The sequence below is a fragment of the Carassius gibelio genome, chromosome A12 (assembly GCF_023724105.1).
Source record: "Carassius gibelio isolate Cgi1373 ecotype wild population from Czech Republic chromosome A12, carGib1.2-hapl.c, whole genome shotgun sequence".
Lineage (NCBI taxonomy): Eukaryota > Metazoa > Chordata > Actinopteri > Cypriniformes > Cyprinidae > Carassius > Carassius gibelio.
The window spans coordinates 9,317,052-9,336,457 of record NC_068382.1 but is presented as its reverse complement, the minus strand read 5'-3'; the positions used below and the strand labels follow the sequence as shown (position 1 = coordinate 9,336,457).

The window sequence follows — 19,406 nt, the reverse complement described above, 5'->3', positions numbered from 1 at the left end:
AATGAGACAGAGGATTCAGTCTGATTCAAACTGGTGTTTATTTTCAGTACATGTACAATTGGTTTCATAAGATCCCAGCGCATTCTTTGTAGTAGTGCACTTCTCAGCGTCTGTATGCTGTTTAGCGCACACAGAGCTAGCTATATATAACTAACTGTTGGGCTGGCATTACTAGCAAATATTACATACCAGCACCAAATCGTAACACGTGGGTAATTCATGATATTTTACAGATGCTTTGAATGGGACTTCCCAGGATGATCAAAGTCCAGTGGCTAAACATAACAACTTCAGCAAAACATCAGCCACAGATTTTCATTTTTGGTAAGATGGGTTATGTAACATTGACAATATAAGCCAAAGAAGAAAAAAACATGAATTTATCTGACAGTACCAAACATATCTCTACCTCTGGGTACATAAAACTAATAAATCTAGATCTATTGATTACAACTAGCATGACAGCAGTGGGTATTGCACATGAACTGTAAAAAAATGAGTACAAAGTAAAATTAAACAAAAAAGATCAAATTTACATTTCAATTCGTTGACCTCTAGGTGCAGTATACATAATGTACAAAACTATACGTTGCCTACTATTGACAATAGTTCACTTTAGAAATAAATAAATAATGAAATCCGTATTAACATCTATCTTAAGGGCAACTACGTCACAAAAAAAAAAAGACATTGTAGAAATTTAGAGTGAGGTAGTTCATCAAAGCCTACTTTGATCTGAATTCTAACATTTTTGAGAGATGTGATAAAAGCAAATACGATTAAAAATCTTAAGTTTAAATTCATTAACTTCCCTAAAGAGAGGAAAAGAAAAATTAAGAGCACTTAACATGGATAAAACTGAATTTTTGGGATGCAACTCAAATGAAAGAATATGACTCTAGTTATGCAAACTACACTTCCCAGCTATCCCGCAGTTACATTCCATAGCATTGCCTCATGGGAAATGTAGTTCCCACATACACCATTGGATGCAATATCTTGCATATTTCCATAAACAAAATAAAGCTGCAAACCATATACACATACAGTATTGTTCAAAATAATAGCAGTACAATGTGACTAACCAGAATAATCAAGGTTTTTCGTATATTTTTTATTGCTACGTGGCAAACAAGTTACCAGTAGGTTCAGTAGATTGTCAGAAAACAAACAAGACCCAGCATTCATGATATGCACGCTCTTAAGGCTGTGCAATTGGGCAATTAGTTGAAAGGGGTGTGTTCAAAAAAATAGCAGTGTCTACCTTTGACTGTACAAACTCAAAACTATTTTGTACAAACATTTTTTTTTTCTGGGATTTAGCAATCCTGTGAATCACTAAACTAATATTTAGTTGTATGACCACAGTTTTTTAAAACTGCTTGACATCTGTGTGGCATGGAGTCAACCAACTTGTGGCACCTCTCAGCTGTTATTCCACTCCATGATTCTTTAACAACATTCCACAATTCATTCACATTTCTTGGTTTTGCTTCAGAAACAGCATTTTTGATATCACCCCACAAGTTCTCAATTGGATTAAGGTCTGGAGATTGGGCTGGCCACTCCATAACATTAATTTTGTTGGTTTGGAACCAAGACTTTGCCCGTTTACTAGTGTGTTTTGGGTCATTGTCTTGTTGAAACAACCATTTCAAGGGCATGTCCTCTTCAGCATAGGGCAACATGACCTCTTCAAGTATTTTAACATAAGCAAACTGATCCATGATCCCTGGTATGCGATAAATAGGCCCAACACCATAGTAGGAGAAACATGCCCATATCATGATGCTTGCACCTCCATGCTTCACTGTCTTCACTGTGTACTGTGGCTTGAATTCAGAGTTTGGGGGTCGTCTCACAAACTGCCTGTGGCCCTTGGACCCAAAAAGAACAATTTTACTCTCATCAGTCCACAAAATGTTCCTCCATTTCTCTTTAGGCCAGTTGATGAAATTGTAACCTCTTCTGCACATGCCTTTTTTTTAACAGAGGGACTTTGCGGGGGATTCTTGAAAATAGATTAGCTTCACACAGACGTCTTCTAACTGTCACAGTACTTACAGGTAACTCCAGACTGTCTTTGATCATCCTGGAGGTGATCATTGGCTGAGCCTTTGCCATTCTGGTTATTCTTCTATCCATTTTGATGGTTGTCTTCCGTTTTCTTCCACGTCTCTCTGGTTTTGCTCTCCATTTTAAGGCATTGGAGATCATTTTAGCTGAACAGCCTATCATTTTTTGCACCTCTTTATAGGTTTTCCCCTCTCTAATCAACTTTTTAATCAAAGTACGCTGTTCTTCTGAACAATGTCTTGAACGACCCATTTTCCTCAGCTTTCAAATGCATGTTCAACAAGTGTTGGCTTCATCCTTAAATAGGGGCCACCTGATTCACACCTGTTTCTTCACAAAATTGATGACCTCAGTGATTGAATGCCACACTGCTATTTTTTTGAACACACCCCTTTCAACTAATTCAACTAATTGCCCAATTGCACAGCCTTAAGAGCGTGCATATCATGAATGCTGGGTCTCATTTGTTTTCTGAGAATCTACTGAACCTACTGGTAACTTGTTTGCCACGTAGCAATAAAAAAATATACGAAAAACCTTGATTATTCTGGTTAGTCACATTGTACTGCTATTATTTTGAACAATACTGTACCAAAAATGTTCCAATTTGCTATTACTTTGATGAAAGACCTTCATCTGATGAAAGATCATCTTCTCAACATGCCCCGACCTTTTAATCAACATCCTACATCCAATGCTCTACAAAAATAGACACTCCAACATGATATAAACAATATTACTTTCGAAAAACCTCACCCAAATTTCTTCACCTTTCTAATCATTCAGGAATGAACGCTGGACTCAGGCACTTTCTCCATTTCGAAAGCGAAATAAAAAACGTAGATTTTTACCCAATGATGAATGGCATTTCCAAATTTAGCGATGGATTTAGTTCATAAGGGTCGTCTTGTTTACACTACATTCCAAAACACATTTTTATAAACATCAGAATAAATCTGATACGGATTTTTTTAAGCGTTAGACAGGCATTAAAAGCAGTAGTTCCATTTTAAACCTCTAATCTAATACATCTTTATTCATTTAGAATGATTGCTCCAATCAAAACGATGCTATTAAAAAAAAAAAAAAATCACCCATGAAAGCATTTTTTTTTTTTCTCTCATTGTGTAATGAATAAGATTGCATTGGCAGACGCAGTTTGGTAGTGAATTCAAAAGTACTAGAAGACCCTGTTTACACCTGATATTTAGATGTGTTTTCTTCGATCTGAACACAAGGTGACGTCGCTTAACACAGGCGTGAAAGGGGTGTTAAATGTTTCGAGCTTGTCCACTTTTGAGCACTTCTAGAGGTAGTCGAAAACAGCGACTAAAGACCGCCTGCTCTCCACTGACTGAGCTCATTCTTAAACATTCCCAAGTTCATTTCCTGTCCGTTACCCGGCAACATCAGAATATTAAATTAGATTTAAATTCCAGTCAAACGTTTTTGGGAAGTAATATTTTTTATGCTTTTTTTTTTTTAAGTCTCCTCTGCTCACAAAGCCTGCATTTATTTGATCCAAAATACAGTGAATATTGTGAAATATTTCAACTATTTTAAATATATGCTTTCTATGTGAATATATTGTAAACTGTAATTTATTTCTGTGATGCACAGCTGTATTATCAGCATCATTACTTCAGTGTCACATGATCTTCAGAAATCATGAAAATATGAGGATTCAAAAAAAGACATTTATTATTATTAATATCATCCTGGAAACAGCTGAGAATTATTTTTTTCAGGTTTCATCGATGAATGGACAGATCAACAGCATTTTTTTCTGATCAATTTAAAGCATCCTTGCTTACATTTACATACACATACACAGAAATAAATTACATTTTAACATTCACATAGGAAGCAGTTATTTTAAATAGTAAAAATATTTCACAATATTACTTGCTTTTGCTGTATTTTGGATTGAATAAATGAAAGCTTGGTGAGCAGAACAGAATTCTTTAAAAACATCAAATCTTACTGTTCAAAAACTTTTGACTGGTTGTGTATATATACATTTTTTAATAAAATTATTATAATTTTGTAGCTAATTATATTTCCTGATTTTTATCTTGTTCTGTTCTGAATACAGATTACATTTAAAGCATTTGCTGCCAACTTATAAGTGACTAATGTTGTTTTTTCTTCTCCCAGCACAATTTTGACTGATATATTTTCCTTTTTTTTCTTCTTTTTTTTTTTTCATCCATGCAGCAAACGTTTTAAAAATAGCTTCCAAAAAAAGGTGTTGGGCTCATATGTAAATAAGCTTATTTCACAATATTAGATCAAAAAATCGGAAAAGTCCCACATACAGTGGCCCATAGACCCTCCACTCAAAAGAACAGAAGTGGTCAAAAGTGGACAGAAGAGTGGGATAAAAACACCAGGTGTGAACCACTCGTCTACTCATGATCCGATCGATCAAAACAGGGCCCTTGGATTCAGAAGCGTTTCATATGCATGGGCCAAATACCCAATTTCAGTTCCATATCATATAATGAAACCTTTACATCAGGCTGTACAGTGTTGAAGTGTGCTGAAAGCTGTGGGTTACTTTGTTTCAAGTTGAAATATGTACAGACTAGATTACCTACGGTGACGTTTGAAAACCCAAACATGTTTTTACAGAGAGCATACTACGTGAAGTCAGTCGTGCAATGACATTAGAAAGAGAAAAGAGTAGCTTACAGACCCTTAAAGCACTTTAAAAAGTGTTTCTCGTCCATCTAAAATCGTGGTTAAATACACATGTCATATTAAAAACCAACTCTGCCGCCGAACACACTCTGATTTTACACACCGCTGACTCCAAAACAGCAGTAACAGTGAAGAAACACTCATTCATCCCCAAAAAAAAAAAAATTGATGTGCCGTAACACTAAAAAATAAAATAAAACATCTCAAAAATATATTCCCCATTCATCTTTACAAGTAAACTCAAATCATTCCACATCCAAATGGCAAGATGCCGGAGAAGTAGCTTCAATCAGATGCAAAAAACTAAAGCAATCAAAGAAATGCTGGTTTGGAGTAAGAGCTCTGAAGATGCCCTCAAAAACTCTTACCTCTCACACTTTGTCAATTCAAAAGAAGGTGTGAGTTTGAGAAAGAAAGACAGGAGATAGGTGTGATGGGTGGAAGTGGGGAGGAGGAGGACAGTCATCTGCAGCAGCCCAGCGGTCCTGCGGGCGCCTCCTGACTGCTGTCTGTGTCCGAGGTCAGGGTGGGGTCAGTGGACATGGACGAGACGTCGTTTGTGGAGGACGAGGACGTCGAGGGCTCGTGGGAGTCATTGCTTACTGCTGCACCTGTGCTATGAGAAACAGAAACCACGTTTATCAGCCAGGTAACTGATGAAACGCATAAAAATACTGCAACCTCTTTACAGCATCCGTTTACTTCAGAAGACTGGGTAAGAAGGCATTTGGTTTCCTCAAATTATATTTAAGGACAAGGTCAAGGCCAAATTTATGTATTTAGCACAATAAAACAACAAGAATGTCGACCAAAGTGCTTCACAAGCAGAGCAAGTGCACACGAATATAACAGGGCTGGATGGTATTCAGTCCAATCATAAAAAGATAATTTAAACAATTGTTATCTACAGTGGGTACGGAAGGTATTCAGACACCCTTAAATTTTTCACTTTTTGTTATATTGCAGCCATTTGCTTAACTCATTTAAGTTCTTTTTTTCCTCAAATGTACACACAGCAACCCATATTGATAGAAAAACACAAAATTGTTGACATTTTTGCAGATTTATTAAAAAACAAAAACTGAAATATCACATGGTCGTAAGTATTCAGACCCTTTGCTGTGACACTCATATTTAACTCTGATCATCCTTGAGATGGTTCTACATGTTAATTTGAGTCCAGCTGTGTTTGATAAAACTGATTGGACTTGATTAGGAAAGCCACACACCTGTCTATATAAGACCTTACAGCTCACAGTGCATGTCTGAGCAAATGAGAATCAGGAGTGGAACTGCCTGAAGAGCTCAGAGACAAAATTGTGGCAAGATACAGATCTGACCAAGGTTACAAAAAATGTCTGCTGCACTTAAGGTTCCTAAAAGCACAGTGGCCTCCATAATGCTTAAATGGGAGACGTTTGGGATGACCAGAACCCTTCCTAGAGCTGGCTGCCCGGCCGAACTGAGCTATCGGGGGAGAAGAGCCTTGGTGAGAGAGGTAGAGAAGAACCCAAAGATCACTGTGGCTGAGCTCCAGAGATTCATTCGGGAGGTCGGAGGAAGTTGTAGAAAGTCAGCCATCACTGCAGCCCTCCACCAGTCGGGGCTTTATGGCAGAGTGACCCGACGGAAGCCTCTCCTCAGTGCAAGACACATGAAAGCCCCCATGGAGTTTGCTAAAAATCACCTGAAGGATTCTCTGGTCTGATGAGACCAAGAGAGAACTTTTTGGCCTTAATTCTGAGCGGTATGTGTGGAGAAAACCAGGCACTGCTCATCACCCGTCCAATACAGACCCAAAGGTGAAGCATGGTGGTGGCAGCATCATGCTGAGGGGGTGTTTTAGCTGTTCTTGAATGGCCCAGCCAGAGCCCTGACTTAAACCCAATTGAGCATGTCTGGAGAGACTTGAAAATGGCTTCCACCAACGTTTACCATCCAACCTGACAGAACTGGAGAGAATCTGCAAGGAGGAATGGCAGAGGATCCCCAAATCCAGGTGTGAAAAACTGGTTGCATCTTTCCCAAAAAGACACATGGCTGTATTAAATCAAAAGTGTGCTTCTACTAAATACTGAGCAAAGGGTCTGAATACTTAGTCCCATGTGATATTTCAGTTTTACATTTTTTAATAAATGTGCAAAAATGTCAACAATTCTGTGTTTTTTCTGTCAGTATGGAGTGCTGTGTTGTGATTTTAGCAAATGGCTGCAATATATAAAGTTTAAATTGATACTTTAAAAAGGCTTAATGTAGGAGAAGCTCTGATAGTTAAGGGTAGTGTGTTCAAAAGTTATGGAGCATAGAGGGGAAAAGACCTATTGCCTTTTGTTTTCAACAAATTCCGGGGCATTTAAAAACAGCTGGACTGAAGATATGAGTGATCTCTAAGGAGAATCGAAACTCCGAAGTTCTGATATATAGTTTGGGGCAAGTCCATGTAGAGCTTTAAACACATGTTAAAACCTTGAAATCAATTGTTTGTTTCACAGGAAGCCAATGGAGAGAGGCCTGTATAGGTGAAATATGTTCTCTCTTTTTTGTCCCAGTCAAGAAACAAGCAGCAGCCTTTTGGAATATCTGTAAAAGTGAGAGTGATGACAAGGGATCGACCGATATATCGGGCCGTTTTTTGAGGGTTTTACGTGTATCGGCATCGGGCGACAGGTGGATGCTGCGTTCACCGATTTTTATTTTTTTTTCGGCATTATTTACAGTTCTTTATTAGTTCTGTGTTGCTGAAGAGCGGAAGAAGCCTGATCTGGTAAGTTTTAAACTTTCAAAGCATTGTTTAACTGTTCGACTTAGCTGAAATATTGCCATAGACTTTGAAAGTGGAAACACGTTGCTCTGTATGTGCGTGCTATAGCTAAGAAAGTTTGTGGTTCAAAATGGAAAACGCATATGCCGAATGTCTTGTGTGTAAAACTGCTTGCCATTGTATTTAACGAGCTTCAAATAGATAAGTTATAGGCTATACATATGAATATGGCCGCTGTTACGAACACTGGTGATAGGATTAAATAAGCAGAGTTGCCGACATGTTTCCGTGGTGTTTGTAGGAGTTTTATTCAGTGACCAGCTGGCTGAGGTTTGGACACATGCTCATAAAAGAGGCGATGCGGTTGCAATGCGCATGAGGTTCAGACTGAGAATCTATTTGGTTTAAAGTCGTTTTTGTTTTGAAAAAATATATACTAATTTGAATCATTAATTCAAACACGTTTAAAATTAATTCAGTGTCATTCTTAAATTCCTGTTTAATTAATGGATGATTCACAGTTTTTCGTTTTTATGAATCTCTTGAGTCTTCTTAAATAAATGATTAAATGAAAAAAACAGTCGATTTATGCCACCTACTGGAGTAGTGTAAACAACAAACTCTTTATTTGAAGAGACTCCTTTCACTTTAGCCATTTTATTGGTTATTCATAAAAATTGGCAAGAATAAAAGGAAAAAAATATTTATTCTTCAAGTATTTGCCCTTGCACAGTTAACTATATGGCAGTACACCCATCCATACTAAGTTCAATAAATGTTCCTTTTTTATATTGAACTTGTAACATTTGGTATCATTGTGTCATTTTTATGATGTAAATTGATTAAGAAAAGCAGTACTGGCTCGAAATATTGTCTCAAGAAAATGAGCAGCCCGTATCGGTCATCGGCTAAGGCTGATGGAAAAAAATCAGTATCTGCATCAGCACTAAAAAAATCCATATCCGTTGATCCCTAGTGATGACTGACTAATTCCAGCATACAAAACATTGCAATAAATTAAGTCTGAGGAAATAAAAGTGTGAATTACAGTCTCTAAATCCTGAAAGGGGAGGAGGAGCTTTAACTTTCGTATTCGCTTTAGCTGGAAAAAGCTGGCCCTGATCACTGAAATTATTTGTTTGTTGAACTTCAGTTCAATGGAAGCATATAAAGAGAAAATAAAACTGGACCCAGAATCGAACCGTGTGTCACCACACAGGTGATTGGCATAGGGGATGATGAAAATTCTCCAATTTCAACAGATATGTTCCTATTTGATAGATAAGACTCAAACCAATCGAAAGCAGCATCACAAATGCCTGCCTCACAATTTAATCTTTTTAATAAAATGCCATGGTCCACAGTGTCATGAAGTGTTATGCTTCAAATAAGGAAAAAGAAAACATCAGGTGAGAAAAATAAACATCATTCAAAACATATGTCTTAGTAATGTTGCTTTTGATTTTCATAAACTGAATATTTACAGTCAATAAGGTTGATTCGACATTGTATGAACCACTTTCTAAGCAAGAATGAATTTGCTTGACATTTAACTGTTTTAACATAAGGCATGTGAAAACTCTTCTGACTTTAAAACTGAATATAATGTAACCCTGGGTTTAAAGCGGCCCTTAACCTGTGCTTTAAAACACCCTGGGGGTTAATGTTGTGTGAAAAGCCTAACACAGAGATGGTTTCATAAATCAAAGAGGAAACTAACCTAGCGAGGCCGGTTGACCTCGGATAACACCATTTTTCGTCCGTTCCTCCAAGTCCAGCACTTCCTTATATATCAGCTCTGCTCAGGGAACAGATACAGAAGAGCTAAAATTACATTCATAATTACATCTTTTTGCATTGATGCTGTGACAATCTTATTTCACTTTGTGTCCAACAAGATCCAAACAATTTTATTTAATGTAATGCAAAAATTGGCATTCTCAAAATGTAATTTAATAAATCAATTTTATTAAATTAACTAAAAAAATTTCTTCTTTGTTGAATTTCCTTTAATAAAAGTTGTGCTTAATATAATTAACTTGATATAAAAAATAATTTAATTCAACGGATTCTAAAAATAGGCATTATTAAATACTTTAGATACATTTTGAATTGAAAAAATGATTTTATTTGTTAAATTTCCTGAAAAAAAAAAGTTATATACACTGTTAGATTTAAAATTAATTACTTTGATTCAATAAATGTAAAAATAAATTATAATTATTTAATTCATAAATGTATTAAATAATTGAAAAATACATTTTTTAATTTCTTGAAATAATAAATATATTGTAATATATACTTTCAGCTTGAGCAAATTAATTTGATTTAAACTATTTAAAAAATTGCCATTAACAATTTTTATATATATATATATATATATATATATATATATATATATATATATATATATATATATATATATATATATATATATATATATATATATACACACATATATATATATATATACACATATATATATATATATACACATATATATATATATATACATATATATATATATACATATATATATATATACACATATATACATATATATATATATATATATATACATATATATACATGTATATATATACATATATATATATATATATATATATATATATATATATATACACACACATACATATACACACAAACACACATGATATATATATATACACCTATATATACATACACACACACACACACACACACACATATATATTGAAATATATACAATTAGCTTGATATAAAACTAGTCAATTAATGTAATTAGCTAATTAATTTTGTTCATAACTAAGTTATCAGATACTAAATATTATAATTGTATTTAAATCAAGGATTTAAACAAAAAAAGCAGACCTTTCCACTCTTCCACTGTGTGTTCTCTCTCATCTAGCTGTTTATCCGTGATCGCCGGTGGCGGCTGAAACAGAGCAGATGAATGTCAATCAGTTACGTCAACAAAGGAAAGAAAACAAGACATCAGGTGCACCATCAGTCCTTCTCTCTGGAGAGTTCTCGCTGCGCACGCTCCCATCTGGACTCTGAAGTCAAGCAGCACAGATAATGAACGCTGAAGCACTCACCGCTTCCACTTCTGACGGGTCGTACCACACGTTGATGTAGGGGTGCTGGAGGGCCTCGTCCACCGAGATTCGTTTAGACGCATCGATTACCAGCATTTTGGATAACAAGTCTCGTGCTTGACTCGCTGCAAAATAATTGCATTTAAATCAGAAACTGAACTGAGAGGAAATTCGCCATGGACAATCATGCTGTTCTTGGATTACTGCGACTTGATGAGAGTTTAACGAAGGGAAACAAACAACAATGTGCGTCTGGAGAAGCCAAACTGAAACAGACTTCAGCAAAGCAGAATCGTGGATTAAAGGCACCTTTAAATAAAGCAACGAGTCATGGATTACAGTCATTTTAACACTGTTAAAGATCTTTAAAAAATATAGGCAGAATCTTATGAAAATCATATACATTATATAATATTATATAATATTTTGTTTATGTACAGAACTAAACACAGAAGTGTTTTTTTTTTTTTTTTTGAGGTAGTGTGTATTGTAATCTTGTTAAAACTAATTTAAGAAAACTGGTATCGAAAAAAAAAAGTATTGTTATCGAAGTCACTGTATCAGTATCGAACATTTTTGGATACCTGATAGGTACCATTTTTAATAAATAAATCACAATTATAAATAAAACAATATTTGCAACAAGCATGTATCTGATTATGGCATCTTTGAACGTGGCTCATCCAATCAGAACTCTCCGTTTCTAATAGCGGGCTACAAAAAAAAAAATCAATATTTACAGAGTAACAGAGTGCTATAAAAATACAGCAAGGTTTTACAGCAGGTCGAAATGTTACAGAAGTATCCCTCACCCTTCAGTTTGTTGTGGTCGGAGTCTGCAGGGAAGAGCACGTCTGGGAAGAGCTTCTCAAAGCTGTATCCAGCGTAGCGGGGCCGGTTCTCCACATACGTCCTCACGGACTGGTTGAGCTTCAGCATGAACTCCTGAGACGGCGTGCCCAGCTGCTCGATCACCTTGTTCCACTGGTCGATGTCTTCAGATCACAAGCTAAGGAAAACTACGCAGTCTCTTACCTGACTGCCAAGTCACATACATATACTGTTTCACTTAGTTGAGCAGTCTACCTATTTAATTAAGTTAACAATGAATGTAGCATGTAACATTTCCCTGATCTGGTGTGACGTGTAAAGTCTTTTTTAGTCCTCACTGAAAGTGAAAATGTTATATTAACACAAATGTGTGTGAGTGCGTGCATATATGTACACATAACTTGTGTGTGCGTGTGTGAAATATCTAAATTTTTATGTTATTAATCATTTAAATATAGTAAATGTGTATATATTTGACATTTGTATTTATTTAAACTTGCTTTTGTTGTTTTGGATGAAGTAATTTCTGCTCATCAAGGCTACATTGATCATAAAAACTGAAATATTGTGAAATATTAAAATTCAAAATAACTGTTTTCTCTATATATATATATAGGCAAATAAACCTTCAAAATATGGTGGTAGAATAAATTATATAATTTATTCGGGAGAAAATATACATAAAAATGTAACCTAAAATATATAAATAAATATTATGGAAAAAATATTATATGAAATATATGTATGCATAATTAAGCAGTTATGGGTGTTGTGTAATATTTAGAATTATAAATGATCTTTTTTTTTCTCTCGCTCTCTCTACTCTGCTTAAAATTAAAAGAAATGCATAAAACAATGCTGCTTAGAGCTGCACACACACACACACAGAACAAACTGAGGGATTTTTACTATGGTCTGTGTTGACCATGTGTCTGAATAAAACTCCTGACACTTTCATGTGCAAGAAAACAAATACTTTTGTTTGTTTTTGTTTACTTTCTATCACAAATATGAAATGTATTAACCTTCTTTTTATCAGGTCTTGCACATCAATGGCAAAACACATATCAAGGGTAAAGTAAGTGAAATAAAAACCAACCAACCAAACACACACACACACACACACACACACTCAGAATGGGACAGTAAAGACGAGCAGGTAAGGATACGGTCTGTGCCGGGAAACAACACACTACCTCTGACCATTTCAGCCATGATGCAGCCAACAGACCAGACATCAACTGAAACATGAAATGACCACCAAATTAAAATGGCAAAAATCGAACAAATGAAAAACAATAAAACAGAAATACAAGCACACACACACGTATAGAAGGAACAGGGGTGCATTGATGTGGATGCAAACATCTCAGTGTGCGTCAGGCAGGATAACAACGCCCAATAACAGAGCAAGACACGGACATCCAAGAGGCCCAACAAAATCCAAGCAAACAACTAGAGGCCGAACAAGGATACAGTCCCTCCCTGGAAAAAGGATTTTGTGCCGCACCATCTCTGCCATAATACAGCCCACAGCCCAAATATCCACTAAACCAGTGTAGCATAGAGGAAAAAGAGAAGAAATAAGCAAAGCATAAAGGGCAGCGCGACTGCTTGAGATTTGTCCATGCCAATTTTTCCTCAGCGCTACCATCCAGGACCAAAACTCAGCATTTTTGGCCTTCAAATTGATTGAACCCCTTTCACTTCCCAAGTAAGACTCAGTGACTAATGCTTTTCCAATCTAGATGCTCAGTGCTACAGGCAAACCCATCCAGTGTGCTTGTGCATGCAGAAACCACTCCAAACTAGTTTCCTCAAGGGGCTTTAACATTAACAAACCACAGCCATTTGTGGTGGATGTGTTCGTGTGGGACTCTTTACGTGGGCATGCTGCAAAGCCGTGACATCAGGGGAGCACTCACCATTGGCTTGGTAACCCATGCCCAGAATGACCTCGGGAGCGCGGTAGTAGCGTGTCACCACGTAAGGAGTCATGAGGAGGCCGGTGGCAGCCGTCCGGGCCAGACCGAAGTCCAGGATCTTCAGAGTACAGTCTGATTTCACTACTATGTTACTGGGCTTCAGATCCTGATGAGAGAAGAGGTCAGGGGTCAGAAGGGACGTCACATTCGCACAGTTTGAAAACTAGGCTCTTGAGGGGTTTTTTTTAAATTATTATTATAGCTTAATTTACAATGCAATTTAAAAAATGTAAGTGTTACAAAAATTACATTTTTAGTGCCCTATGAACTTCCCAAAATCTATTTTATTTTTACAAAATTCTGTTTCAATATTTCTGGTTTAATTTAATTTTAAATAATCAAAAAGCAAGTTTAATCTATTGAAAGTTTAACAAATTAATTGCTTTTTTTTTTAGAAATTGTACAATAATAGGACCCGATGAAATTCTGTGTCGCCAAAAAAAATAACAATTATAATAATGAAACTTTATACTAAAAACTGTGGCAATCAAGAGAAAGCAGAAAACACACCAAATAATTTTTTTTTTAAATGCAATTAAATACAAATTGAACAATTCCTTTCATTTTTGTGCCAAACAACATGATTCACCACAAATGTTTCTGTTAAAATAAAAACATAGCAAAATTGTGTAATATAACTTTTTTTATTATTTTTATAAATCATAGAACCCTTAGAAACATGGGTTTTGTCCTAAAAAGCTTGTAAGCTGCCAAACTAGGCAACATTTATAGCCATCACCCCCTACATGAACACTGTCTTAATCATTTTTTTTTTTTTGGACAAATTTTGATCACATCAGAGTAGAGGGAAATGTAGATTATAAATTTATTTCAAGATACATATATAAAGTGCTTAAAATATAGATACAAATTAGTGTCATTTAATTCAAAAGTAAAAAAAAAAAAAAAAAATATATATATATATATATATATATATATATATATATATATATATATATATATATATATATATATATATATATATATATATATATATATATATATATATATATATATATATGATTTTGTTTTAATACTACATATACATTTTAAAAATATTTTCATAGATTCTTTTTATATTTATGGTCAGAAATCACGTGCTTAACTGTTATAAGTATAAATGGGTTTATAAAATAGTCTCTTGTAGGCGATTGTCCTACTTGGGGGTCCTTAGCATCAAAAGCTCGAAAACTCCAGTAAATTATAAAACTTAAACTTTACTGACAACAGCATTGCATTAGTCTTTCTAGTGCTTTTACAGAGGGAGAGTATTTTATATTTTGTTATTATTTTATACATGTATAAAGCAGACCGCAAACCAGTTCATCTGGTTTTGAAATATAGAAATACGGGTTCTGGACTTGTTGTTGCTGCTGCTGAAGTTGAAGGACTGGACTGTGTGTGTGTGTGTGTGTGTGTGTGTGTGTGTGTACCCGGTGTATGATGCCAGCAGCGTGTAGGTGTTTGATGCCGCAGAGCATCTGATAAAGCAGGTACGAGAGTCTCTCGTGGTCCAGCTCCATCTGAATGACCTGGCACAGGTTAGCATCCATCAGCTCCATCACCAGATACCTGCAGACAGGAGACGCATGAACACCGATCAACAAGCATGCAAACACAAATCTGGGAGTCATGCATGACTTACAAGATGCATTTCTCAGTGGCATCTACTGTACGTACTTTACATGAGCAAACTCTATCAGTAGCTTGTAAGTTAAATCTCTTTATTTAACCCACTTGAGTTAATCCTAGTGCAAATATATATTATGTATAACAGATTTGACAAGCCAAAGGACCTTTCACATCCATTCTAATCCCATGTTTAAATCTCATCAGAAATAACTCACACATCCTGGAATTCTTCAAGTGTCTTCTGAGGCGTGAACACATTCAGTAAGCCAATGATCTGTCAATTGAAAGCAAAATTTTAATAATAAAAAAAAAAAAAAAGCATACTGCATAAAAGCTGATCTATGATTACAAGAACAACAATTTTACAAAATTAAATATAATGTAAGTTTAGAAACAGTACATTTTTATTTTTCAAGAAATAGATCCTTTTATTCAACAAGGATGCATTAAACTAAGCAACTGTAATTACATTTATAACTCTACCAAAAGATTTCTATTTCAATTAAATGGTTTTCTTTTGAACTGTCCTGAATCTTGAAATCTAAAACACATCACGCACAACTGCTTTCAACGTTGATGATAATCAGAAATGTTTTCTTGAGCAGCAAATTAGCACACGAGGATGACTTCTGAAGGATATACGCAATAATATTTAACAATATTGCTATGTTTTTGATTGCCTTGGTTTGCAAATGAGGCTTCAGCAGTTTACAGACACACAGACAGAGACCGAGCAAAACATGTCTTACATTTTTGTGGTTGACGCATTTCATCAGGACCAGCTCCCTGTAGGCTCGTTTCGCGTGGGTTTGGTTCTGGAAGGGTCGGCTAAGTTTCTTAATTGCAACATTTCGTTCAAGGACATGGTCGTACGCAGAGCTACAAGACAGAGAGAAAAAGCTTTCATTCACCACACTTACTATCATGAGCCGTCTTAACAACGATGAGTTTCTTGCATATTTTACAGGCTGATAATAAATCGACTGAACTCACCAGACGATGCCTTGTGCTCCAGATCCGATCGGTCTTAGATTCTGATAGCGCTTCAAAACGGTGAACGTGGAGTCTCCTACATCTAAGCTGTAGTATTCCTTCTCACGCTTATTCCTGTTCATGCTGAAAACCGTGCTGACTGCGTCTTGGGCATTCAAGAAGAACTTCCCCTCCAAAAATCTGAAGAGACAAAAAATAAAAGAAAAAAGAAATTCATGAGTGCATTTTAACCAGGTCCTACGTTTGTTTCGGTCACGCCATTGAAAATAAATTAAAAAAAATTATGTGGTTTGCCAATAAAGCACACTTTCAAAACAGCTTTGCCTTCAAAGTTAGGTAAATAATCAAATTGCATTTATTTCGGTCCTAGACTAAAATAATGCAACAGAGCAGTGCAACTAGGAATGCAATTTTGTATATTCATCTTATATTTGTTAATTTTGGTGTCTATGTATAAAAGAGGAATAGTTTGCATATTGCAATGATTTAACGCGATTTATATTTGTATAAGGTTAAGTCTAACGGTGCCATTCGACTAGTTTAATGATCTTTCACGACTAGTGCTGGGCGTTAAAACAATGACGATAATTATTGTGATATGCATCGCTGACAATGTTACAGTCAGAAGGCTTTTCAGTCTACAAATCGCCATCGTTTACTATGATTTTACTGTAGAAACACTAACTAAACCATGGTATTGTGCCAATAATGTGGGATATTTTATTATATTATTTATGTAGACATGAAGTGAATGTATTAAAGGAGTATTTGTGTTTGAGCTACAGCGTTTGTGCATTTACATTACCTGTATATTTCATACAAATACCTAGAAACCATACAGTTAAATTTTACTATGGTATTGAGGTGCATTACTATGGTTATTGTGATCTAAATCTAAGACTTTTTTTGCCGGTCAACGATACATATTATAACAATTTTAGTTCAGTGGAAAATATGCATTACTATCAAGCTAAACATTGAATGTCATGAAAAGAGCACAATATCTATATATTTTCTTCATGTGCTGCCATGAAAGTCTGTGCAATTCAGACAAAATCTGAGCTAAGAAGCGTTCTAGTGACTTGAAGCAGAAATACATATTTAAAACAGGAACAGTGTTAAGTCACATTTATTCATATAGCGCTTTACATTTCAAAATAAGAAGAGTACTGCATACAGTACGACTGTAAATCTGTACAATTCACGATCGTAAAATATTAAATTGCATAAGATTTAGACTGTAATTTTTATGTTATCTATTATAACACACACACACATTTATTTAATTGAAAAAACAGAAAACTAAAAACTAAAACGTAATCTTGCAAAATGTTATAACATACTTTTTTTTTTTTGGAAACTTCAATACTTTTTTCCAGGATTCTTTGATAAATAAAAAGTAAAAAAGAACAGCATTTATTTAAAAAATATAAATATTTTCTAACAATATAAATCTTTGGTATCACTTCTTATCAATTTAACACATCCTTACAGAAGTGTTTTTAATGCACATTTAAATTTATTTTGGCAGATTTTATTTTTTTTAAGCCCAGACTAAATGTTAACGTCTACCACTCAGTCTGTGTCCTCCACTATATTTCAGATGCATTTTGTCCTTAGAAATATTTTATTCACTACTGATCAATTTATCGATTATTAATCAATAAATCAAATATGTTGCCAATTATTATTTTTTTATCACTAATTTCAGCACACTGTGTTTAATGGTCCATACTTGAGTGCTCAGGACTTTGCATTTTAATTCGTACTTCAGATGTTGCATTCTTAAACATCAATGCGAATGGAAAGTGTCAATCATCTCCTAAAATAACATGCAGAACCGCACCCGAATGCCCTGAATTCATCATCCTCAACCAAACACCTCTCTTTCCCCGATCGGACTCTTCAAACCTCCACAGAGTACATCCCACTCAATCCAAATCGAATCCAAACCGGTTTAAGCAATGAAAGACTATCTGCACGACCAGAGCTGAGTGAGTTATGCCTCTCAAAGCTCCAGAACCTTCTCTGAAACATCACACACAATGCTGTCAAGGAGGTTTGAGACACAGCCAATGTGAGACGTGGACATCAGGACACCTGCAGACTGACTAAAGAGTAGATTTACAATGATTTAATACCAAAAACACTATGGACGTGTCATAGTATACCAATCGTCGTGTGGTAAACATACAGTACCACGGTACTAATATACCATTAATGTACCACGGTACCAGAATTAGCTCATGTGTCATATCGATATGTAAAAAACAATGATGTCCACTAAATTAAAGAACACACCAAGATGTTAATTCAACTAAATAACCAGTTTAAACGCGCGAGTGTTTACTGTGGTGTTACTGGAACAAACTAGCGTTAGCGTTACCCTCCCCCACAACACACCTCACAAACATCAGCGGTTAAACTGCTGTTTACTCACCCTCTCAGAAGATACAGAGCCAGCTCAAGAGCAGGTTAAGAACAGCTCTGGCGTCTTATACACTCTGAGCACCGCGGTATGTTGTATTGGTCTTGTTTTTCTCTTGAAGACACTAGCTATGCGCGCACTGAGCTTCCGTCCACTGGCAGGCCTTGAGCTGCGGAGAGCGGACACTTGCGTACTACGTCACTGAGTCTCTGCGTGGACGTGACGTGAGCAGTTTCTGCGTTTTCCTCGACGACGTCGCGGTGTTTATTATATGTGAAAAAAAGTCAATGGTTAGGCTTTCGTTCACCACTACATAAAACAAAACAAATATATATATATATATATATATAAATTGTTCACCTACAGACCGGAATGACGCAGTATCAAGATTTTAATAAAAAAAAAAAAACACCAGTGAATGGGGTAAAAATATCCACTTATTTAATGACATTATCTACATTACGACAGCTGTTTTGTATTACGCATGTTCTGGAATGTTTAGTATGCAAACGAGACTTTATCTAATTAAATATGGGTTCATTTAAATATATTTTAGGGTTAAAAATAATTGGATTATTCAAATAAATAAATAAATATATATATATATATATATATATATATATATATATATATATATATATATATATATATATATATATATATATATATATATATATAGCTATAATTGGTGAACATGTTGTATAAAGGAAAAAAATATTGTAAAAAAATCACACAAAAAAACATATATATATATATATATATATATATATATATATATATATATATATATATATATATATATATATATATATATATATATATATAATCACACACACACACACACACACTGAAACACACATTTTATATTATTTTTATACTACTTTATATAACACATTCAG

At 35.0% G+C, this 19,406-nt stretch overlaps 1 protein-coding gene across 3 annotated transcripts; it reads right to left on the bottom strand.

Annotated features, from left to right (window-relative positions):
* Positions 1–19: 19 nt before the first annotated feature.
* mapk8b (mitogen-activated protein kinase 8b) lies at positions 20–18,726 on the bottom strand. 3 transcript variants are annotated; one of them, XM_052612255.1, is made up of 12 exons: positions 18,520–18,726; positions 16,080–16,259; positions 15,836–15,965; positions 15,302–15,360; positions 14,888–15,026; positions 13,395–13,560; positions 12,946–13,017; positions 11,451–11,633; positions 10,639–10,763; positions 10,412–10,475; positions 9,261–9,338; positions 20–5,390 (listed from the first exon to the last, which is right to left on the bottom strand). In XM_052612255.1, exons 2-12 carry the CDS (start codon positions 16,199–16,201, stop codon positions 5,242–5,244), a joined length of 1,287 nt encoding a protein of 428 aa, XP_052468215.1. In that variant the 5' UTR covers positions 16,202–16,259; positions 18,520–18,726; the 3' UTR covers positions 20–5,241. The 3 variants fall into 3 exon arrangements, with proteins under 3 accessions (XP_052468215.1, XP_052468214.1, XP_052468216.1); XM_052612254.1 differs by lacking the exon at positions 12,946–13,017 and adding an exon at positions 12,639–12,710 and having other exon boundaries at positions 18,520–18,722; XM_052612256.1 differs by lacking the exon at positions 12,946–13,017 and adding an exon at positions 12,639–12,710 and having other exon boundaries at positions 20–5,395; positions 18,520–18,719.
* Between the last annotated feature and the right edge of the window lie 680 nt (positions 18,727–19,406).

Bases quoted from the DNA above. Each gene is read 5' to 3' on its own strand.
- mapk8b (XM_052612255.1), bottom strand. From the start codon at position 16,201: ATGAACAGGAATAAGCGTGAGAAGGAATACTACAGCTTAGATGTAGGA. The intron at 13,561-14,887 runs GTACACACACAC...TTCTCTCATCAG, and splicing joins CTGCTGGCATCATACACCGG to GATCTGAAGCCCAGTAACAT. The intron at 11,634-12,945 runs GTATCCTTGTTC...TGTGATCTGAAG, and splicing joins CCTTTTTCCAGGGAGGGACT to ACATCGACCAGTGGAACAAG.